Source organism: Caretta caretta, chromosome 16 (assembly GCF_965140235.1).
Source record: "Caretta caretta isolate rCarCar2 chromosome 16, rCarCar1.hap1, whole genome shotgun sequence".
Taxonomy (NCBI): Eukaryota; Metazoa; Chordata; order Testudines; family Cheloniidae; genus Caretta; species Caretta caretta.
The window spans coordinates 7,882,112-7,906,901 of record NC_134221.1 but is presented as its reverse complement, the minus strand read 5'-3'; the positions used below and the strand labels follow the sequence as shown (position 1 = coordinate 7,906,901).

The 24,790-nt window shown below is 50.5% G+C and overlaps 1 protein-coding gene across 3 annotated transcripts in view; it reads right to left on the bottom strand.

Annotated features, from left to right (window-relative positions):
- The window catches only part of LOC125623348 (uncharacterized), a 253,272-nt gene that overhangs the window by 39,798 nt on the left and 188,684 nt on the right, over window positions 1-24,790 (bottom strand). For 2 of the 3 annotated variants that reach the window (XM_048822505.2, XM_048822506.2), the window contains 10 exons: window positions 22,081-22,188; window positions 18,283-18,336; window positions 16,013-16,066; window positions 15,032-15,076; window positions 7,475-7,528; window positions 5,791-5,835; window positions 4,113-4,166; window positions 2,384-2,437; window positions 1,226-1,279; window positions 104-157 (listed from right to left, as the gene is read on the bottom strand). In XM_048822505.2, coding sequence (XP_048678462.2) covers window positions 104-157; window positions 1,226-1,279; window positions 2,384-2,437; window positions 4,113-4,166; window positions 5,791-5,835; window positions 7,475-7,528; window positions 15,032-15,076; window positions 16,013-16,066; window positions 18,283-18,336; window positions 22,081-22,188 — 576 coding nt within the window. The remainder of the gene's footprint in view (window positions 1-103; window positions 158-1,225; window positions 1,280-2,383; window positions 2,438-4,112; window positions 4,167-5,790; window positions 5,836-7,474; window positions 7,529-15,031; window positions 15,077-16,012; window positions 16,067-18,282; window positions 18,337-22,080; window positions 22,189-24,790) is intronic. The other variant, XM_048822508.2, reaches the window with a different exon arrangement.

The following is a 24,790-nucleotide window of genomic DNA, read 5'->3' as shown; positions in this document are numbered from 1 at the left end:
TCTCCACAGTCACTGCCCCAGTAAATGGCAAAGAAAAACCTCTTTGCAGGTCATCCCAGAGTTCCCAACAATCTTCATCTTTGTAGCTCTTTCACGGTCCTACCTTTTCACCCATGGGTCCTGGCTTTCCTCTGTCACCAACAGGTCCTGGGTAGCCCTGGGACAGAAAGCCATTGATACTGGTCAGTTAAGGCTGACACACTGTATTCTCTCTCAGTGAGAGGGATGAAATGGAGGAAGCTAGCAGCCTATGGATGGTGGTGCTCATGTCCGAGATGTGGCACCAGACGTCCAGAAGAGGTGGTGGTCATCACACAGGTTAAGGTTTCACACACCTGCCTCTGTTTATTTGGCCTTTTCTCAAATTAACCACCTTACCTTAAACCAACCTTAACAATCTCTTACAAATGAGGGTCTTGTGGCCCTCCAGCTGCTTTGGCCAGCAGTGCCATGCCTAGCTGGCTACCCCTCAGACATTTAACGCTGCCCCCTTCCCACTGGATTAGGAGAACCTCATGAGAGCACTGAAAATGGTCACTCAAAAACTAGACCACACCCCTCCCGCCGCCAGAATGGGATGTGCTAGTCCTGAGTATCATTCTGCTTATTCAAATAGCACACAGCTGGGGTGAAGAGGGGCTCAGCAGGGCAGACGGTGCCCATTCAGCTTATTTATTTAGCCAGAGAAGGCGGCGAGATCTTGTGGGGAAAGAGGCTGTATGCGAAGCTGTATGTGCCTCACTTTAACCCGGGGATCAGGGCCGAGAGCTGCACAACGCAACATGAGGGTTTCCAAACCTCCCCTCAAAGCAACAAGGTGGAAGTCACCAAACCTCTTCTGGGCAGACCCATGATTCAGGTCTGGGACTACTAGAGGAAGGGGGTTAGTTCTGCCACGCCAGTAGGGGGGCAATAAGCTAGTATTGGAAAACTGGCCTGAACGAAGCCAGCCATTCTCACTGACTTGCGCCCTGTTCCTTGCACAGAGGAAATTCCAGGGATATACCCAGTGTAGCCAATGGTGCACAGCTGGGCCGGGCCTGTAACTCTATAAAAGCCCCTTACACTGAATGTCAGAGGTGCCAGGTGCCTCTGTGCCTCCCTTCCGGGCAGCTATTTTTTTCCAAGCTCACCCTCTCTCTGCCTCTGCCCCATATGTGCTCAAACAGCTGCCTGCTTGGTGCTAGGCCTCATTTTGCACTGGGAACAGAGGGGTATCACTTACATACATCCCGACAGGTCCTTGCAGTCCTTCCAAGCCAAGTTTACCAGGCAGCCCCTGACCGGAAAGAAACGAAAAATGTAACAAATGCAGCAAGACTGGCTTCAATACAGATGGCCAATACAGATGGTGCCAACGTCAGCATGGAAGGAGCAGTAAAAGATGACCAAGAACTAGGGTGCATAGATCTCACCAGCTAAAAGCTCAGCCAAACAGACATTGTCCTTTATGGGCCTAATCCTAAAAGGTGCTGAGCACTTGCAACTCCTGTTGGCTTCAGTGAGGACTGTGGATATTCGGAGTCAGGCTCCAAAAGGACAAGTTATAGAGTTGTACCAATATCTGATTCTTTGATTTGGCCACTACACTCCACCCCCCAACAATTGTTTTGGGTCGAACAAAGCGTTTCATTTAACGTGAGGGGTTTTTAACCATTTTTCTTTCTTTCTTGAATTTAAGAGCATTGATGTTAAACTCGAAACAGCCGGTTTTGATATTTTTTCCTGACTGAAACAATTTGGTGAGTTCGACATAGATTCGCACAGTGTTTTGGTTGACTCAAATCTGCATCTTTCCTCCAAAAAAAAAAAAAGTTGTCCAAAACCTGCCACCCAGCTCCAGTGTTCAGCCAGGTGCAATGTTGGGCCATCTGGGGAAATCAAAGCTAGCAACACAGACTGCACCATGGGGAGGGGAAAAGTGGCAGAGCTTCTTCTCTCTGCAGAGAGCCAAGACAGGTAATTCAAGAGGTCACATGGCCTGAGGCAGCTGGGACTGTGCGTATTGGGAGATAAAAGAAAATACATAAAGGCTCCTCCGGCTCAGAGCCAGCAAGAGCCTGAGCTGGAACGTGTTGATATCCAGCTAATATGTAATGAGCCCTTTTCCCAGGAGTCTAGACAACATGTCTGATGTTTCAGTGTGTCATTGAAAAGCACCCTTCTGTCACTATCCACTTCGTGAAGCACTTCAAAATAAGGGACCCACCCAGCCTCACACTGATCTCTGTCTGAAGAGATGCTACCACAGAGCCAACCCCAGAGGAACATTCCAAAATGCCAACTAAGCGAAGTCTTTTGTCATTAAGACCAGGCTACATGAAATGGCTCCACGGAGTTCCATCACCCCGCACATGTACACCATCTCATTAGTGGCTCTTACCTTTGGCCCCGGTGAACCTGGGTCTCCATCTGGTCCTGGTTTTCCTGGAGGGGCCTTAAAACAACATTTGGAGAGAGGTGTCATTAACGGAGTCACCTTATAAGGCCATTTCAGGCCTTGGCACTCATTGCTCACTTAGCTGAGCATGGCAATCTAGTTAATATTTGATCGTAATGCATTAACTCTGCCTCTATGGATAGTTGCCGCAGCTCCTGTCTGGCTATGTTCAGTAGCCCTCGATCACCAGTAGCCCAAAGCTGGCACTGCAGAGAGACTGAACCTGGCATGCTGGGTGGCACTCACAGGGCACTGTCTTCAGTATACCTGATGCCCTGCGCAGCAGTAAAGCAGTTAATGGATTCTCAGACATTCTTTCTGGGGATGGCGCAAGACAGTCACCTTATTGACTGAGAAAGTAAGTAGATCTGGGTGCCTTTGGGCCCTGGCAGCTGTATATGGATATTCTGTGTGTTCACATGCGTGCACTGTCCTGGGTGGACTCTGAAGCCTGCCCCAGCGCACGTGATCATGACACCCCTAGTGGTTGCATCATCTGGGGGGTCATAAGACCAAATGCTACTTCACAATGTGACTGCTCCACAGCTTACTGCCAGCTCTCTGTTACTGGCTGCTCCAGCAGCAGGTCCCATGTTATTTACTCTCTGGCATAGCACTGCTAAATGGGCACCGTCTCTGGATTTCCATTAGACTTTTCTATCTGCGGGCACCTAGGGGAGGTTTGTACAGACTCACTGTAGATGCATTTTCGTCATAGAAGTTCAGTGATCAGATTCCCCAAACCAGCCTTATGTACTGTATATAGGCCCAGGGAGTAACGTAAGCATTGCACACCACCCATGAAAAAACATGAAGGAAAGAGAAGCGCCTCCTTGTTGAGGTGTCTCTCAGGCAGCAGTCTTCTCCTCTCCATTCAAGGCATGAGCCAACACCCACTTCTGCCAATTGGGACTTTTCATGGATTTTAACAGGTGTTGGGTCAAGCCCTTTAAGAGTACTCTGCGGGAGGGGTTCCCAATCTGTGGCACACGTACCCCTATGGGGGGCTGGGGGGTACGTGAGACATCTCTTGTGGGTAAGGAGGAGAAACTGTGTAAAGATGGATTTATTAATTATTTTATTTATTGCATTTTCATAATAGACTACTCAGACGAAGCTTTAAAACTCTGGGAATTTGTTATATAAAATACAGTAGTTAATTTACTTCAAGGTGCACCAGTGAGAACACAGACACACAGAGATGCTGAGGTACAGATCCCAGGTTCAGTTGCTTGGCAACTGTCCAGTCTAACTGAGCCCAGAACTTAGCCAGGGTTTGGTTTTGTCCCCCCCCCCCCCACCCCCGAGTTGTATACGTCACACTATAACTATATCTGTACGCAACAGTGAAATATGGGCAGATGACTAAAGACAGGTAGTGTTAAGAAGAACACTAGTGATGAGAAGGGTAGGGGTACACAGGCAGCTGGTAGGTCTGGAAGGGGGCACACAATAAGAAAAAATTAGGAACCTCTGCTTAAGGGGGTTGGATCCTCCCACCTGTTCCTAGTGAGAGAACAGCAGCAACATATTGATGATGGTAAGGGAATTCAGCCCCTATCTATCATCCACCACCCTCCCAGGGCACACAGCAAAGCAGCGGACTTTCTGCCTTAGTGCTGGGAAGACTAACGCAACAGACAAACTACCGCAGAATGAAGATGCTCCTTACCATTGGTCCAGGAGGTCCATCATGCCCTCTGTCACCTGGTAAGCCACCAGAACCCTGGAGAGAACAGCAAAAGATCAAAACATAAATGTTGAAAGTTGCGGGGGGGGGGAAGTGTTACTGGTAAGGGAGACACACAGGGGTATGGCCTGCCAAAGAGCGGTGCAGCCTGCCACGGGACCAATGCTGGTGCTCCTGGTAAGCTGTATGTGCTCACAGCCGCATGCTTTCCTGGAACGGGCTTCTGTAATACTTGGCTCTTGTGTGTCTGTGGATTGGTCACCGATGAAAGTTCATTTTAAAAAAATAGCCTGGAACAGAGCATTCCAGTAAGGTTGGAACAGAACACCTCCCCCTTCGCAGCATGGAACGTTTCCATTTCAAAACGACTTTACAAAACGATTTGTAAAAAAAAAAATTATGTATTATATCATTTCAAGTTCAAAAAGTCAAATTTGGAACAAAATCTTTGTGATTTTTATCCAAATGAAAATGTTTTCAATGATTTGAAAATGATCAATCTGAAGCAAACTGGATTTTGGAATTTCATTTTGTGGGTTTTTTTTTTTTTTTGGGTCTTTGTTCCATTTTGGACCAGAAAAAGAACATCCAAATGGCAGAATTTCCCACAAAATGGAAAATCTGGTTCCCGCCCAGCTGTAGCTGCTGGCTCCAACTGGTCCCATCTCAGGTCTGGTTTTGATAACCCAATGGCACATGTTTTTTTCTGAAAGGGGCAACTTCTGCAGCCTCCCCTCCCTTGCTCGTCTCTGCACAGATAAGCAGGTGGGGGCTGCACATTACTTGGCAATGGAAATCCTCATCTGACCTCCCATCATCCAGAGAAAGAGATGCACCCCTTACAATGCACCCCAAGGGCCTCTCTCAGGCAGTGTCCAGAAAGAAGTCGTTTTAAGGTGACTGGTAGCAGTTCACCGGCATTTCAGAGAGCTGGACAGGGTCAGATGGGGAGAGGGGGTTAAGAGAGCGAAGGCTGCTATAAGGCAGCACCTGAGGCAGAAGGATGCTGTTGTATCTCCGCCCGAAGAGGGGAGGCATGTGATAGGTCAGCTCTCAAGCATTCTAGGTTAAATCTTGTACCACTGAACTGGGTCGTTATTAGCTGACAATCGAACATGGAAAGTTTGTGTTGGAAGGTAATAAGACCCCACAGCAGGTTTGCTTGCAGTAGGATTTTGTCAACATTAACAAGGGTGTTGCAGGGTCTAAAGTGACAAACCCCTATCTCTAATCAAAACCCTGGATCTGAATACAGGGCAGGACCCTCTTTACACTCAGAGGTCACACCCAGGAAGGCAAGGCTGACTGGTTAATTGAACTAAGGTTGGACTTGATCTTTGCTCAAGGAGCCACCATCATTAGGGAACTAGCCTAGGACTTGATAGACTCAAGTTCAATTCCTAGCTCTGCCACAGACTTCAGGTGTGATCTTGGGCAAGTCACTTAGTCTTTCGGTGCCTGAGTTTCCCATCTGTGCAATGGAGATAATAGCCCTGCTCTGCCTCACAGGGGTGTGTGAGGATAAGTACATTAAAGATTGTGAAGCACTTTGAGATCTACGGACAAACAGCTGCATACAAGAGCTAGGTATTATTGTCATGCTGACGTGGCTCAAAGGACTGGAAGAATTTAAAACAAACACACAAGGATTTCTACTCACAGCTGGTCCCTTTCTGCCAGGGCTCCCCATGGCACCTGATGCACCCTGCAGGATAAGTTAGACAGATAAGGACCAAGAGAGATCACAAACCTTCCCCCAGCTCCCACCCAGCACTGTATTCTATGAACATGGATTTGCACATGAGCTCAGCTTTCCCTGTAAGGGAAGTGCTCTAGTGATACAAGCTGGAATCACGTGTAAACCTGACAGCTCATTCCTATTAAAGGTTAGATCAGAATAGGGTTGCCAGGCGTCCGGCTTTCAACCAGAACACCCAGTCAAAAAGGGACTCTGGTGGCTCCGGTCAGCACCGATGACTGAGCCGTTAATAGTCTGGTCAGTAGTGCAGTGGGGCTAAGGCAGGCTCCTTGTCTGCCCTGGCTCTGTGCAACTCCCCAGAAGCAGCCAGCATGTGCAGTCCCTAGGCGCAGAGGTGATCAGGAAAGCTCCGCATACTGCCCCTGCCCCCGGCTTCGCAGCTCCCATTGGCTGGGAACCGCAGCCAATGGGAGCGGTGGGGGAGTCGCCTCCAGGCATGGAGCTGCCTGGCTGCACCTCCGTCTAGCCGCTTCTGGGAGCGGTGCAGAGCCAGGGCAAGCAGGGAGCCTGCCTTAGCCCTGCTGCACCACCGACTGGGAGCAGCCTGAGGTAAGCGCCACTCGGCTGGAGCCTGCACCGTAAACCCCCTGCCCCAGCTCGGAACCTCCTCCTGCACCCCAAACTCCTCAGCCCTAGCCCCACCCCAGAGCCCACACCCCCATCTGAATCCCTCACCCCCTCCCACCCCAGCCCAGAGGCCCTCCCCCCACATCCTGAACCCCTCATTTCTGGCCCCACCCCAGAGCCTGCACCCCCAGCTGGAGCCCTCACCCCCTCCCAAACCCAAACCCTCTGCCCCAGACTAGTGAAAGTGAGTGAGGTTGGGGGAGAGCAAGCGACGGAGGGAGGGGGGCTGGAGTGAGTTGGGGGCAGGGCCTCAGAGAAGGGGTGGAGCCTCGGGGCAGGGCAAGGGTGTTCCGTTTTGTGCAATTAGAAAGTTGGCAACCCTAGATCAGAAGCAAGGAGTTTTGGGATCTCATCCTAGCTCTTAATAAATGTCTGTTCCCAGCACATCACTATGCAGTTTGGTTCTATGCAGCTCCTCTGCATGAAGGGCTCAGGACTGGAACAACAGGGTCCAGTGTGCTAGGAGGAAGGGTTGAGGGTCGTTGGCAGAACTATTTCTGGGCACAGAACTGGTATGTCTATGAGAGCACAGAGGGTGGCTGCAGGTGACAGAAATGAATGGGCAGAGCTGGGGAGAGAACTGGAATGCTGGAGGTTTGGTGCAAGTGGGGAATGAGGAGCATGAGTCATGCCAGCCCCAAGCCTGCGCTGTAAAACCCTCACTGCCATGCAAAGATGGGCCTAGACCACCAAGTTTGGATCCAGCTCCGAAAGTCCCCAAGCCTGAGGGAGTTTGGTCTGTGGTTCGGTTCGGATTCATCTCTCTGCTTTTAGGGGTACGTTTATAAGAGACTTACCAAATTTACCAGAGACAAACCAACACTGGAACCAACGAATATTGGAGTTAACATAACATGCAGTAATACAGCAGCTTTCACCTGCAGCCCTGGCCCCTGTAGCCAGCATGGCAATTACAACATAATGAAGAATATTTAAGTATATAGTATAGAATGGGAACCTGTGTACCAGGCTTTCCTTCTGGGCCTGCTATTCCAGGAATGCCTCGTAAGCCCTGTAAAGGAGATTTTTACCTTGGATAAGAATATGAATTAAAATAGGTGCTCAGATTTTAAATGCTGAAAATATAGACGGCAAAAGCAGCTTTTAAAGGACACCGTTATGTGCAACTATATAAGCAAACACAAATATTTTCATAAGAGCAATTTAAACAAATGGGAAAAAACAGTTACTTATCTTCTCATATTTGTTGTTCTTCAAGATGCGTTGTTCATGTACATTCCACATTAGGTGCGAGCGTATTGCGTGCACGAGCGTCAGAAACTTTTTCCCTTAGCGGTTCCTGTTGGGGCCCCCTGACTGGTGCCACTGCGCTGTGCATATATACCCTGCTGCCCGACCTCCTCTGGTTCCTTCTTGCTGGCGACTCCAACAGAGGGGTAGGAGGGTGGGTGGTGGAATGGACGTGAACAACACATCTCAAAGAACAACAGTTACGAGAAGGTAAGTAACCGTTTTTTCTTCTTCGAGTGCTTGTTCACGTCCATTCCACATTAGGTGAATCACAAGCTTACCTCTGGAGGAGGGTAGGAGTCACGGGAACAACTGATTGGAGGACCGCTCTGCCAACCACCGCATCCTCTCTGGCCTGCTAATTGACCGCGTAGTGGGTTGTGAAGGTGTGCACCGAGGACCAGGTGGCTGCTCTTCAGACCTCCTGGATCAGGACCTGTGCCAGGAAAGCAGAGGAAGTCACTTGCGCCCTGGTCGAGTGACTGCCAGGGCTGGAACACCTGTGAACACCTGTTCATAGCACGCCCGGATGCAGCTTGTTATCCAAGACAAGATCCGCTGCGGCGACATCGGGAGGCCTTTCATCCTCTTGGCTATGGCCACGAACAACTGCACAGATTTACGAAAGAGTTTGGTGCGCTCCAAATAGAAAGCCAGCGCTCAACGGACATCCAGGGTGTGTAGGCTGCGGTGACTCGGGTCCGTATGGGGTTTTGGAAAAAACACTGGCAGACAAATGTCCTGGCCCAAATGGAATTGCGAGACCACCTTAGGGAGGAACTTGGGGTGCGGTCGGAGCTGCACCTTATCCTTGTGAAACACTGTATATGGTGGCTCAGAGGTGAGAACCCTCAGCTCGGACACCCTTCTGGCTGAGGTAATGGCCACCAGAAATGCCACCTTCCAGGAAAGGTGGAGGAGGGAGCAGGTAGCGAGGGGCTCAAACGGGGGTCCCATGAGTTTAGAGAGGACCAAGTTAAGGTTCCAAGGAGGGACTGGGGGGCGTGAGTACGGAAACATCCTCTCCAATCCATTGGGTGGGAAACCACCGAGCCCCCCAAAAACCCTGGATGGAAGGCAGAGATGACCGCCAGGTGCACTCTAAGTGAGGACAGGGCCAGCCCCTGCTGCTTGAGGTGCAGGAGATATTTGAGAATGGCTTGCACGGGGGCCTGGCACGGCTGCACCTGCTGGGGCTCACACCAACAGGAAAACCTTTTCCACTTGGCCATATAGGTAGCCGTAGTAGAGGGTTTCCTACTGCCAAGCAGAATCTGCTGCACAGGAAGGGAGCACTGGCTCTCCAAGGCGTTTAGCCACAGGGCTTCCACACCGTCAGGTGTAGTGATTGCAGGTCGGGGTGGAGAAGCCTGCGTGATGAGGTCCCGGTGTAGGGGCAGGACTACCGGGGCCTCCACCAACAGCTCTAGGAGCGTTGTGTACCAGTGCTGGCGGGGCCATGCCGGGGTGATGAGGACCACCACCGCCCTGTCCCTGCGTACCTTGAGCAGGACCTTGTGTACCAAGGGGAGCAGGGGAGCAGAAGCATGACATCTGCTCTGAGCGTCCACTCGTGCATGCGATACAACCTGCTGAGGTAGTCTGCCAGCTTGTTTCGCACCCCTGGGAGATATGACGCCTCGAGGAGAATGGCGTGGGCTATACAAAAGTCCCAGAGGAGGAGAGCCTCACGACAGAGCGGTGAGGAACGGGCCCCGCCCTGCTTGTTTATATAAAACATGGCAGTAGTGTTGTCTGTCAGAACTGTCACACTGTGACCACTCAGAGTGGCGTGAAAGGTCTGGCAGGCTGGACGAACCGCCCTGAGCTCCTTCACATTGACATGGAGCAACTGCTCTGCTCCGGACCACAAGCCCTGAGTCCTGAGGTCCCCCAGGTGAGCCCCCCATCCGTGGTCTGACGCGTCCACCACCAGCATCAGGTCCGGCTGTGGGGTGGCAAAGGGGATGCCTTCGCAAACCGCAGGCTGGGTCTGCCACCACCGCAGGGAGTTCAGAACGTCCCTTGGGGCTGTCATTACCAAGTCCAGGGGGTCCCTGCCTGGGCGGTACACCCGAGCGAGCCACACCTGCAGTGTCCCGAGTCTCAGTCTGGCCTGCCTGACCAGGTGCATGCATGCTGCCATGTGGCCAGCAGCCGCAGGCAGCACCTGGCCGTTGTCGTTGGAAACTGGCGCAGGAGGCCACTGCTTGCTGGATAGCCCGGAATTGGGATACTGGAAGGCTTGCCCTGGCCTGCAGCGCGTCCAGGAGCTCCCCTATGAATTCCACTCTCTGCGTGGGCACGAGAGTGGACTTGGGGACGTTGACCAGGAGCCCCAGCTCGCAGAACAATCTCAGGGCCACCTCCACGTAGCCCCGCACTTCCGCTTCGGATCGACCCATCAGGAGCCAATCGTCGAGGTACAGGTACACCCAGATTCTCTGCCTCCATAAGAAGGCCGCCACCACCGCCATGCACTTCGTGAACACCCGTGGGGCCGCGGCTAGACCGAACGGGAGAACCGCAAACTGGTAATGCTCTTGGCTCACGGTGAAGCGCAGGAACCGCCGATGAGAGGGGTGGATGGTGATATGAAAGTATGCGTCCTTCATGTCGAGGGTGGCGTACCAGTCCCCTGGATCCAGGGAAGGGATGATGGTGCCCAGAGAGACCATGCGGAACCGAGCCTTGACCAGGAACTTGTTGAGCCCGCGCAAGTCTAGGATGGGACGAAGGCCCCCTTTGGCCTTGGGAATGAGGAAGTACCGGGAGTAGAAACCTTTCCCCCTTAGGCCATGCGGCACCACCTCTACTGCCCCCGCCAGCGAGCGAACCGCCTTCTCTAGGAGATGCTCGTGAGAGGGGTCCCTGAAGAGGGACGGGGAAGGGGGGGTGGGAGGGAGGGAGTGAAGAGAATTGCAGCGAGTACCTGTTCTGTACCGTGTGTAAGACCCAACGGTCCAATGTAATGCTGGACCACGCACGGGAGAAACGGGCCAGGCGGTTCAGGAAACAAGGGGACGGATCCAGTGACTGGTCTGGTACGCTGTCCTCGAGTGCACCTTCAAAAGCCTGGTTTAGTGCCCGGCTGGGACTTGTGCGGGACCTCGGTTCTGGCCCGGTACATTATTATTGTTATTATTGCGCCGTCGCCTGTTATCCCTGCCTCGCCTACGGGAAGGCTCATGCCTATGACGAGGCTGGTACTGTCGCTGAGGGGGAGGCTGCGGCTTAAAGGGCTTCCTCTGCGTCACCGGGGTGTGCATATCCAGCGACTTAAGCGGAGCCCTCGAGGCCTTGAGGCAATGCAGCCTTGTGTCTGTCTGGTCCGAAAAGAGCCCGGACCCTTCAAAGGGGAGGTCCTGGAGTGTGCTCTGGACCTCAGGCGGCAGGCCTGACTCCTGCAGCCGCGCCGAGCGCCCATGACCACCTCCAACGCAATTGTTCTGGCCGCCGCGTTTGCTGAATCCAGGGAGGCCTGGAGAGAGGTCTTAGCCACTGTCTTGCCCTCGTCCACTAGGGCCGTAAACTCCTGTTGGGAACCTTGCAGGAGGTTGTCCTTAAACTTCCCCACCGCTGCCCAGGCGTTAAAATTATGCCTGTTGAGGATGGCCTGCTGGTTCGCAAACCTCAACTGAAGGCCTCCCGACGAGTACACCTTTCTGCCAAAAAGGTCCAGGGATTTTGCCTCCTTGGCCTTAGGTGCCAGGGCCTGTTGACCATGGTGCTCCTTTTCATTCACCGCCGAGACTACCAGGGAGCACGGACTTAGGTGGCAAAATAGGAATTCGAAGCCCTTTGACGGGGCGAAGTACTTGCGCTCCACATCCTTGGCTGTTGGAGCACTGGAGGCCAAGGTCTGCCATATAGTCTTATAATTTGATTGGATGGTCTTAATGAGCGGGAGCGCTATTCTAGATAGACCTTCAGGGCTCAAAATGTCCACCATGGGGTCCTCCTGCTCAACCGTCTCCTCGGCCTGCAGCCCCAAGTTCTGGGCGACCCTACGCAGTAGCTCCTGGTGGGCTCTGTGGTCTATGGGCGGAGGGCCGGACACCGCTGTTCCCGCCACCGCCTCATCCGGGGATGACGAGGAGGTTAGCAGCTGCTCGGCCCCCTCAGGCTGGTCCTCCTGCTCCCCTTCTCCCATGGGAGGGGCCTCCGGCTTGGACCGGGACAGGAGACCTTGGTGCCGGGCTCTCCGATTTACCCTGGGGGGATGCTGGAGGCCTGGATATTGTGGCTTCCGGTGTCGTCGGTGTGGGGACCAGGACCGCTGCACTGAGTAGCTCACCCTGGACAGGGCCCCTTGGTGCTGTTGACAGGCCCAAGGAGTCCAGAAGGACCAATGACCTGGCAGCCCCCATTGTGCACCGCTTTCTGGAGCACGGTGCGAGTGACTGTAACGGCCAGAGTTGGCGCCGGACTGCGGCGATGCCGACCGCGAAGGCCAAGGCGGTGCCGACGATCTGTGCAGACGGGAGGTCGACGAGTGGCTCCTAGCGGAATGGGAGCGAGATCGGTACCGATATCCCCAGGACTGGTACCGGGATCTGGACCAGGACTGGCGCCTGCAGGAGTCCTCCGGCGAGGGCCGTCTCGACTCCTCCCGGTGCCGGTCTCTAACTGGTGCTGGGGATGTGCCTTGTCCGTGACTTCCTCGTGCCAATCCACTCCCGATACCACAACCTCCTTCTGAGCCGCAGGTAACTGGGAGTCCGCAGATGCAGAGCTTGACTGGGACCAACTCCAGGAGCAGTGCCAGGACGGTGTCCTCGAACGGCACACCCTTGCCGGCTTACCCCTCGATGACACCCGTGGCATGGGTGCCGGAGGATTCTCCCTGTACAGGAGGGGGCTCGTCGCCGACAGCTCAGTGAGGTCCTTTGCCGCCTCAAAGGTGCCAGGCGTGGAGGGCTGATCCATTAAGTCCCCGACCCCATTGTCCGCACTGAGCTCACTTAGGCCTGGGCTCGGTGGGACTTGGGGTGCTGGAACCGCCGGTGCCGGTACAGCGGCCTTTCCACTCTTATTGGCGCTCGGGGCCTTGGAAGGCGCCGGCCTCCTATGCGGGGAACGTCCACGCATTCCTTTTGGCTGCGCCGTGGGCCGCACCGGGGAGGACGAGCGGAGCCAGGGCCTAGTCTGGCGCTATAGGGCCAGCATTTTTCGGTGTTGAGCCGGTCCCGGGTCTCCCGACGGCTCCGGAGCACTACGCACCGAGGAAGCCGGAGCCGGCGTTGGGCACTCTGGGCCCGGTGGCTGTAATGCCACTTCCATCAACAACTGCTCTAAACCAAAGTCTCTTTCTTTCTTTGTTCTTGGGTTGAACGCCTTGCAAATCTTACACAGCTCAGTCTGATGTTCTTCCCCCAGGCAACGAAGACACAAGCCGTGGGGGTCACTAACTGGCATAGGCTTGCGGCAGGTGGCACAAGCCTTAAACCAGTGGCCTGCGGCATGCCCTGCAGCCCGGGGTGGGTGCTGGAAGTCTCCAAGCACCTAATCACTTAAGTGTCCACAACAAAGCGTATGCGAACTAACTGATAACAGCTATCTATAAGAGAAAGGCTAAGGGACTGCTCTCGCACAAGAGAAAGAGGTTGTTCCAATGCCGTCACGGACAGTAAGAAGGAACCGGAGGGGGTCGGGCGACAGGGGTATATATGCAAGGCGCAATGGCGCCAGTCAGGGGGCCCCGCCGGCCCGACGGGAGCAGCTAAGGGAAAAAGTTTCCGACGCTCGTGCACGCAACACATGCACACCTAATGTGGAATGGACGTGAACAAGCACTCGAAGAAGAATAGTAGGCTCTTGCATACGTACGTTCGTTGGCTATGTGAGCGCTAAACTCTGCCAGCGGGACAACCGTGATTAATGCAAACACATCTGTCTCTACTGTTATCTTGTCCTCTACCCACCTCCTGCTGTCTGACTGTTTATTCACCTGCTATGTGTCATCTAAATCCTCGGTTGGGACCTCTCTGGGGCAGGCAGTGTTTTCTGTTATTTGTTTGCACAGTGCTTAGTACAACATTGGCCTCATTCCCGTTGGAACTCCCTGGATGCCAGTGCAAGAGAAAGAAACTGCAGGTGCAAACTGGTAGGTTTGGAAACCTTCCCAAGAGAAGATGGTGTTCATACTGCACTGTGCTCATTACCATGCATTGTCTCTCCTGTCTGTGCCCTCACTCAGCACCCTGTGCAAACAGCTTCTAGCAGCCCTTTCCCACCTCCACTGGTGAACGTTCGAACCAAAAAAGAAACCAAGTAGCAGGTAAAAGGCTATTTTTACTGCCACAGACAGAAAAATGTCGAGGTTCTTAAACCTATTTTTTCCTCCCTATCCTCTTTTGCCCATCCCCACAACTATTAGTTGTAGCTTAGTTGTCAGATGTAAACTTGTGTAATAACAGAAAGCTACTTAAGAGAGAGTCTTGCTTCCTACATTCCTTGCTAATAGCTAAAAAGTCAGTTGTGTTTCTGGTGGGGTTTTTATTAATTAGGATTATTATTTTAACAATGTAGAACTTGTATAGAATAACGCTTATCCTGATTCTCCTACCTCTGGCCTTCCTACAGGCGTACCCAAAGGCAGAATACGACCCACAGAACATTTGAACACAAACACATTTTCAAATCGCTGCCAAACCCCAAGCATGGCGCACAAGAATGGTCTCATGCCGGAGCTATACTACGAAAACCGTTGATTGCAAACAGCCCAGGCCAAAGGGTGCTGTAGAGGTTAGCAAGCCCTGTTAACGCTCTTCAACCTTAATTTGTGAGCTACAGAAAACAAAAGTGTTACATTTTCAATAAATCCTAATTAGGCACATGTGCAACTACAGCACCAACAGTGAAGGGCACAATTAAGATGCCTAATTAGGCTGAGAAATACGCTATTGTGCCCTTGATGAGAAGCCATACTCCCATGCATGCTGCCTATTTGTTTTCATGCTCTCACACAGGCGAGCAATTGCGGCTATGCTTTTAAGCGCACACCTAGTTAAACACACAAGGTCTGGACACTGGCGTGAGTCGGGAGGATCTGCACTGCAAATCAGCAGAGTCGCACTAACAGCGGATCAGACTAATGCCTTCTCTTTGGAGAACGGTACACTTGTATCTGCCAGCTCTGAATCCCATCTAGGCTTTCCGCTTTCAAAGCTGAACCATGCAACTGGGGCAGCCAGTCCTGATCCCTTCTCTCGAGCACACTTCACAAGAGTTTGAGCCTGAGCATTGGTGTACTGCTACTTACTGGGGGTCCTGGGATTCCAACCAACCCACGCTGGCCCGTACGGCCCTGTAAAGAAACAAATATTACAAGAAAGGACTCTGCCATCATTAAACAAGATGCAAATTCAGAAGCCTTAATATGCAAGTTTAGCAACAGGAATGATCTTTGCCAGCTCAGGGTTTAGCTGATCACCATATCTGGGGTCGAGAAGGAATTTTCCTCCAGGGAAGATTGGCAGAGGCCCTGGGGTTTTTTGGCCTTCCTCTGCAGTGTGGGGCACGGGTCACTTGCTGGAGGATTCTCTGCACCTTGAAGTACTTAAACCATGATTTGAGGACTTCAGTAACTCAGACATAGGTTAGGGGTTTGTTACAGGAGTGGGTGGGTGAGATTCTGTGGCCTGCGTTGTACAAGAGGTCAGACTAGATGATCATAATGGTCCCTTCTGACCTTAAAGTCTATGAGTCTATGAGCAGTAAAAGCTACAGGGCCTTTAAATATATAGATTGGTTTATACTTCAATTATAGCTCCAATTTTATATAAACTCCTCTCTCGTACGGTATTTCTACCTGACTAGCAAGGAGTCATTTATGCAGTCCTTTCAAGTGCAGGGACCTTGCTATGGTTATCTGCCGCTGCTATCCACCTCTTAGCCACCTCCACAGTAGATCTCTGCATAGTGGCTCTGTGTCTTCAAGTCATTCAGAAGCTCCAGCATCCTGATTCGGGAAAGCAACTTACTTGAGTCTCATTGACAACAATGGGACTTCAGCTTATGCTTAAAGTTGAGAACGTGCTTAAGTGCTGTCTGACCTGGAATGCTAGTGAGGACCAAGGCAGCCACTCTTCAGTACAGTTTCTCATGCAGTGTGCTTTATGCCCATGCTACATGATCTGTGCTCCTCTCAAAGCAATTTTTTGGAGCTATTTAAGGTGCTGGGTTCAAGCCCTATAATGACCCCAACGTTCACCTCCAAGTAACGAAAGGCTCTGTTAGTTACCCTGTGTCCTCTTGGCCCGGGCGTTCCCTTCAAGCCATCTGATCCTCGACTGCCCTAAAAATTCACAGGAAAATCATTTCAGGCACCACTGCTTGATTCCCCCACTCCCCACCATCCCTGTCTATCTTAGAGATACAGAGCTGGGCATGTGTCTGTACAATTTCAGAGGCTTCTTCCAAAGCCCATTGGACTCAATGGCTCTAACAGCTTGGGGTCAGGCTGGAGATGTTGGTTTTGATGTAGATTTTCCTACTGAAATGATGCTGTAATGGGTGTAACATGTGGGAACAGCTAGAGCTTACATTAAATGCCACATCAGTCCCAAGCTGTGGCGGCAGAGATGCTGGGCCCAGCCAGCACTGTTATGTGGCGGGGCAGGGACAGACATGACTTTTTGTATGTGCCTACCACTTACTGAAACCCCCAAGCTGCCAGGATGCAGTGTCCTAGATAGCCTGGGTTGGGAATGTGAGAACTACCAGTTCCCTGGAAGTCTCCAAAAGTGCTGTCTGCTCAGGGCCAGAGGTGAACCCAGAAATCTTCTGAAAGCAGCAGACACAAGCTGGAGCAAGACCCCCAACATGTGCCAAAATCTCACCCTACGTAAGGCGTGGCTCCCACCCCCTTCATATTCTGAAACCCTGCCTAGAGGTTCAGTTGGGGTGCCAGGCTGGGCAGCAGCTCCGCTGGGGTCCCATCAGCTGGATGTCTATGGATCATGGGACTTCCTATCATGCCAATGCCCACTGATCAGTAACGAGAGGATGTGTGTGTAAGGGGTGGATGGGTACACAGAAGTGGAAGGTGATTGCCAGTATTTTCCCCCTCCTCTCCTGGTTAGATTTATTCTGTAGCCTATAACTCCGCCAGCTCTGCCTTCACTGAGGATGGAGGGTTTTTCCCTTTTTAAGCAATGCACTAAGTGGAGGCCACAGTCATTCTCACAGCTTGAGACCTGTCAAGCAGATTCACAGATGGGGCTTTAAAGAAAATGAACGCTGCAACTGTGGAGAGCAATTGAGATATATTTCTGGGCTTTCCACTCCTGCAAAAGGGGACACCCCCTACACTTTGGGAAACAATGAAAGACCCACTGCCAGTTATATTACAAGCGGAACAAGATATTATTTTATAAAAGGACTCCGTCAGATCAAATATGGCCCGAGGTTTAAGTTATGCAAATGCTCTTACAAAATCTAAGACCAAAGAGAAATGTTTCCTTGACTGAAAAAAACAAAAACCACACACACAACCTCCACCCCCCAACCCAATGAAAACACCTTTATTTGAACAAGTAAACGTTCATTTGCTTTCAGTGCTGGCAAACCCAAATATTGCAGCGTTATGACAGTGCAGGAGGATGGAAAGTGGAAAATGACAAGAAACAAGAGTGAAATCACCAAACTGTCGGCCATTGTCCAAGCTGAGAGAATTGGAAACTGTGAAATGCAAATCCAGAAAAAGTAAAAGTAGTGAAGTGTCTATAGTACAGCAACTGGGGAAGAGTAGCGGATGTTTTATTTCCCTGCTCGACAACCACAGTTCCATAATTTAGGAGTTATTTGTAACATGGGACATTTATTTTGTTTTTACATGAGTTTTAAGCTGGCAGCATCCATTTAAGCACAAAACACCTCAGTATGGAGCTATGTACTAAAACACTATAGCACAGACAACACCCAACCTTGCTCGAAAGAGAGCTTATAATGCCCCCCACCTTCCACAGTCATGCACACGAATAGGTGGTATGGCTCTGTTGTGAGTCCACTTCTCCATGCCTCAGATTCCCTAGCTGCAAAATGGGGATGGCACTTCATCTGTGTAGAGGCTGGGATCTTGAAAGGAGCCTATTGGCGTTAGGCACCCAAACCCAGTTGAAATTCAGCGGCTTGCATTTGCAAATGAGCCTACATCTACACAGCAAAAAAACCCAGCGGCAGTGAGTCTCAGAGTCCGGGTCAACTGACTTGGGTTCATGGGGCTCACGCTGAGAGGCTAACAATAGCAGAGTAGATATCGGGGCTCGGTCTGGAGCCTGGGTTCTGAAACCCGGCGAGGGGGCAGGGTCTCCGAGCCCAAATATCTACACGTTATTGTTCGTCCCACAGCGCAAGCCAGCTGAGCCGGGCTCTGAGAGTTGCTGCCACGGGTCTGGTTTTTTGCTGTGTAGACGAACCCTAAAGCACTCTGAGATCCATAGATGAAGAGTGTTACATAAAGGATTTATCACAACAAAATGAAGAGAGTGAAGAAATAATGGTGACACTGACCTTTGGCCCTTCACTGTTCTTCTGGCCAGGTGGGCCTATTTGTCCTTCCTCCCCCTAAAGGAGCAAAGAAGCAGCATTAAGGGGCAGTCCAGACAAAATCACTTCTATAATGAGTCAGGGACAATCTGCTGTGTGCAAGGCATTATTTGAATTCGATATTATTGGATCAGGCTCCAGCTGATCTTTAGAAATGCTGCCGATCTAATAACATGCCGATGCACCTGGCACCGCTCTCAAGGGCGAGTTACCTACATAATTTACAAAGAGAGAGAAGCTGTATGTATAAGTCCCTTTACAAGGGAGTTACCCACAGTCATAGATCCCCTGCTCTTGAGCAGGAGAAGAGATGTCTCACTATAAATATCCCTGGCCATCCAGCAGGGAAGAGATCCCTTGAGAGAGGGGGAATGGGGTTATCAATTACTGGTGTTGCAGTAATGCCTAGGACATCAATCAAGAATCATGGTGCTGGGTGCTGTACAGACAGGCTGTAAAAAGAGACAGTCCTTGTGTCCTCCATTCATCAATGAGGGAAACAGCCCAGTTCAGAGCAGTCCAGCACTGTCCCCTCCCAAGCATGGCATGGAGAACAAACCCTTCAGTGTTTCATTTGGTAGGAAAAGAAAACAGACCAGGGCCAAAAACGAAGCGGGAACTGCTGCAGGGCTAAAAATCACCAGGATTATTGAACTGTTTTTGTTTCCAAGAAATTGAATTAAGATGATTTTTAAGGGGTCAATATTCTGGTGTCTAGATCTCGTAATGCCCCCCTCCTGCCTCGAGGGACACAGAAGGCTAGGATGGCTGGCTTGGTGCTGTGGGCGTCACAGTAAAATGCATGAAGCTACTATCTGCAAGCAGATACTATTTTGAGATGGGGCCTGCTGCATACTAAGCTGGAAAAGGCATTGTGTGGTGGTGAGATGATTTCTGCTGAGTTATCCTTCTCTCAGAATGCATCCAATCTGAACAGTGAATACCTAATCAGGGCTCATAGGAAGCCAAACTCCAGCGCCCGAACAAGACAGCATTATTCTCAGACAGCGTGCTATTTTACTCCTGGAAAGGCAAAGGGGAAATAACAAGCCCCTTCTCTCGTCTTTCTTGTGTTTTTGAACATGCAAAGCTAAAGATCAGCAAGGATCTAATTCTGTGTTAAAATATTCAGCTTCCTGCTGCATCTGCCCCGCCCTGAGACTTGGCACTGAAATCTGCACTGCATGAGAAAGCGCTTTTTAAATCTGCTTCCTTCTTGCAGCACCTCCAGCTTTGACCCTCTCAGGTCTCACATGCGAAGAAGGGTTCCACCTGGCCAGGTGGAGCCGACCAGAGTCAGGCGACTGACCTAGATGAGCCCTGCTTTGAGCTGGTCTGGCAATTCCGACCTTCTGAATTGTTAACAAAATTCCAATTGCAGCATCTTTATTTTCAGTGATGGAAGAGCCAGAGAGCACTCAGCTTCGCACTCTGATCTCAAAAACAACGGGGAGTCCTTGTGGCACTGTAGAGACTAAAAAATTAATTTGGGCATCAGCTTTCGTGGGCTAAATTCCACTTCATCAGATGCATGGAGTGAAAATACAGTAGTCAGGTATAAATATACAGCACATGAAAAGATGGGAGTTGCCTTACTAAGTGGGAGGTCAGTGCTAATGAGGCCAATTCAATCATGGTGGATGTGGCTCATTCCCAACAGTTGACAAGAAGCAGTGAGTATCAACAGAGGGAAAATTATTTTTTGTAGTGACCCAGCCACTCCCAGTCTTTATTCAGGCCTAATTTGATGGTGTCAGATTTGCAAATTAATTCCAGTTCTGCAGTCAACTGTTGGAAATGGGACACATCCACCCTAATTGAATCAGCCTCATTAGCACTGACCTCCCACTTGGTAAGGCAACTCCCATCTTTTCATGTGCTGTATATTTATACCTGCCTACTGTATTTTCCACTCCGTGCATCTGATGAAGCGGGTTCTACCCCCCAAGTTTATGCCCAAATAAATGTGTTAGTCTCTCAGGTGCCACAAGGACTCATCTTTTTGCTGATACAGACTAACGCGGCTGCCCCTCTGATCTCAGCTTCAGTTTGAAGGGCTGGCAGTTAGAAAGAACTATCTGCAAACTGCACAATCTCAAAATACGTGTAAGGTGGCAAGCAGGTGTGATCTGGAGAAACAGCCAGTGAGAACCCCCCACGGATATTAAGGGCAATTTCCCTGCAAAAAACACATTGGAAATCTATTGCGCTCCTGCCTTTGATCACAATTTTGCACCAAGCTGTGTTGGCAGTGCTCAATTGTCTAATTTAGAATCAGCTACATAGACAGCAATGGGAAAATTCCAGGGCAATTAGGATCAAATCTCTGCTAGTGTAAACTGGCCCAGCTCCACTGATGTCAAGTCCCGTGGAGCTGTGACAATTTACACCTGCTGAGAATTTGGCCCTTAGTTTCTACCTGGCCCATTATCTTATACTGAGTGCACGCTGCCAATGGATTAAGTACCTCTTTGCAGGGTTTATGGGCAAGGTAGGATCTCTATTTGGGCATGTGTACCCCTTAGTTTCTCATTTTAAGTTTCTCCCCAGTAAGATGTAACTTGATTAGAGAGAAATAATAGGATATACGTTCAACTTCTCACAGCAGTTAGATAGTAACGATAGTGAGGGAGACAGTTAATAAACCCTCCTCAGCATTTCTTCTAGGGTAGGCAGCTTAGGGCAGATGAGATTTATCATTCACTATGGAAAGTGACATTTACATTAGTCGGACAACATGAAAATGGCAACAAACAGACAGAGTACACATGTTTTTAAAGCACATGGCGCTTCACCAGTAGAGGGAGCTCGTGCATCATTGGCTTTTCATGACCACGGCTTGCCAAGAGGAACAGGTTGGGTCAGTTGGAGAGATGCAACGTTCTGAACTGCAGTGCATGGAAATATTTGCACCAACTGTCTCAGGAAGAGTCAGCTACAAGTGAGTCTAGGCAGGGCAGAATGCAAGGGTTTCATCCAGTGGGAGAGATAGAGGCGAGGAGGAAGGCAGCTGAGATTCCCAGCAAGATCGTAGACTGTGGGATAGGATCAAGGGTTACAGACAGTCAGTCAAGAGAAAGGAGTGGGGAAATGGGGAAGCTAAAGCATTTGGATCCAAGGCACGGCAATGATTCCAGTCTGGGTCCTTTCCGCTGAGACGCGGAAAGCATGTTCAGCAACCTGCTTGCACCAAGACAGGACAATGGCTCAGCATAGTGAGAGCTGGGATGAGATTCCTAAGTACAGACCTGCCTCTAGAGCAATTCTTCACCTGCTGCTTGGGAAATCGGACCTGATGTGGAATCAGAGACCTGCTTGGTGCCTATAATTCACACCAGTACCATGCCCGCTGATTGCCCTGGAGGAAGATGCACTGAATCTCAAATGCTATTTCAGTGCCGTACCTTAGGGCCCAGGTTTGGACAATTGATATCAACCTGCTGTCCACATTGTTCGACCACTAGTGCATAGAACTGCTGATAAATTGCAGCCAAAGAATTCAGCTTCTCCCAGAAAATCAATGCTAAGAGAGAAAGCACAATATACTCTCAGCTGAGCTGCAGGATGGGGAAGGGTAAATGGATGAGAAGTGTAGCACGTTAGTCACTGACCAAGCAGCCAGGCACCATGCCCAGCTCTCCCGGGTATGTTTCAAGGTGGGGAGGGGACACCACTTAAAAGATATTTTCTCTTGCATTTTGCGCTCCAGCCGCTTTGCAACACGGTGTGTAACCAGTGTCTGGAGAAGCAAAGAATCCTTACGTCAGGTCCTTGGCGTCCAGTCAGCCCTCTGGGTCCAGGAAACCCCTGCAGACCCATTTGACCTCGAACTCCTGGGGGCCCTTTCATCCCCTGTGGCCCACATTCTCCCTGGAAACAATAAGACATAAATACATCATGGAGGGCCTGGCTGCACCTCTTGCTGCCCTTTCACTGGCATGAACCGAGATGAAAATGGACGAGGTCTTTGTAATAAGCAACTAGCGTGACTATCTCAGCTCCTAACACTGCAGGACAGCCATTTCCTTGCTCCCCCTCTGGATAGTCAGTCTTCTTTTATCCTTGGGTCTCTTCAATCTCATCATGCTGCATTCATGGCAGAATGGAAGGGGAAAAGGAAACAGCCTTAATTAACCCTAAATGCCCTTTCTCTGATGTGGTCTCCCCTTCAGCCCACACCATGATCAAGGTCACCAGAACATGGCTCTTGTTATCCAGCTTGATGTGCAGCCACAACCACCCTCCATGTTTGATTCCTGGCAAGTCCCTTCTAGCCCAGGCCCTGGGAAATTAGATAGACCTCAACCAAATCCCAGGATCCAAATAACCCTGAACTGTTATTCCCACCCAGTTCTGAATTTGAAAGCTCACCCCCACCTCTGATTCAGAGTCAACACCACCGGACAACGTCTTCCTCAGAAACACCACGCCCTATCCGGTCTCCTTACCATGACCAGTGGGGTGAAGCCCAAACACGACATGCCTCTCCACCTCATCAGAGTGCTCCAAGATTTGGAGCTGAGCAGGACACGCCCGTCTATGATATGTATATGGCCCCAATTACTGTGTTATCTGAGCACCTCACACTGTTCAATGTATTTATTCCCGGAACACCCCTGTGCAGCAGGGTCATGTGGTTATTCCCACTGTACAGAAAAGGAATTGAGGTACAGAGAGACTAAGTGACTTGCCCAAGGTCACACAGGGAAGTCTGTGGAGGAGCAGGGAACTGCACCCAGATTGCCCAACTCCTAGCCACTGGACCAGCCTCTCTCACCAAAAATAACATCCTTTTCAGATTAAAAAGAGCTGCCTAAGGTGTGAGGAGAACAGAGCAATCGGGCGCTCCAGCTGAAATTTTCATCTAGTGACGTCAGCTCCTAAGAAATCCTTGTTGAAATTCTGCCACTAAAGTGAAAGTAAGGATGGGGTGATCTCCCTCCTTCTGATGGGGTCGCCTCCCTTTCTGGACACTTGCCTAGAGCATCCCTGGCAGAGAGACGTATCCAGACGAGGGCCCAAAACTTAGTGTTGGGCCAGTAACTGGGTTGAAGGGGAAAGGGAAGAATTATTTGTGCTTATTTTCATTTTAAAAAGGGCTGAGATATTCTCTCTCTCTCTCACACACACACACTTTGCCCACAGTTCATGAATAAATCATGAAAAGGCCCTGACCCTTTGAAAAGGCTGCAACCTACACACCTGAGCCAGGCCTGGAAATATGGTGAACAGGGGTCAGATGCAGGGAAATGTGTCTAGACATGCAGGAACGAATGAGGCTAGGAACACTTTGCAGCTCAGTTTAACCTTGCAGCAGTTCAGTGCTCTAGTGTAGACAGGCCATTAGTTAAACCAGATGAGCAGCCACAAACCTCCCCATAACTTACTGCGCTATCCTGCCGTGTCTGTACCACTCTCTCCAGCTGCCCTGCTACATGGGAGGTGGTTCCAAGGCTTAACATCTGGAAGGCCTAACAGGTGGAAACTGGGTAACTGAAGCACCAAAGCCAGGTTTCTCCAGAGCAGTATATTATATTGGAATTGGAAAAGGTTCAGAAAAGGGCAAGAAAACGATTAGTGGCATGGAGCAGCTTACGTATGAGGAGAGATTAGGAAGACTGGGACTTTTCAGTTTGGTAAAAAGACGACGAAGGGGGGATATGTTAGAGGTCTATAAAATCACGAAAGGTGCGGAGAAAGTAAATAAGGAAGTGTTATTTGCTCCTTCTCATAACACAAGAACTAGGGGTCACCCAATGAAATGAATAGGCAGCAGGTTTAAAACAAATGAAAGGAAGTGTTTTTTCCACACAACGCACAGTCAGTGGAACGCCTTACCAGAGGATGTTGTGAAGGCCAAGACCAGAACAGGGTTCAAAAAGGAACTAGATAAATTCATGGAGGAGAGGTCCATCTACGGCTATTAGCCAGGATGGGCAGGGATGGTGTCCCTAGCTTCTGTTTGCCAGAAGCTGAGAAGGGGTGATGGGATGGATCACTTCATGATTACCTGCTCTGTTCATTCCCTTTGTGGAATCTGGCATTAGCCAGTATGAGACGGCAGGATACTGGCCTAGATGGCCCTTTGGTCTGACACAGTATGGCCGTTCTTATGTTCTTAGTATTCTCTGTTTGATCTGTGTGAGATGCTATTCTGGGGGCACTGGAACAATTTGAATAGTGGGGATGCTAAGAGCCATTGAACCAAAGTGTAAACTCTATATAATGGAAACAACTTCAATCCAGGGGGCATACCATCACCCCTAGTTCTAGCACCTATGTTCTGGGGTGCAGTGCTCGGTTCCCCAGTTAATTCTCTTTCAAGATAGACCCCCCCAGAATCTCATGAAACCTGCTCTCTACATACAGGACACTAGAGCAAACACATAGCCCATTGCTTTTACAGCAAGGCCTCTGCTTTGCAGGCAAAGCATCAATTAACCATGAAATTAGGAGTGGGGGAATCCTCTGT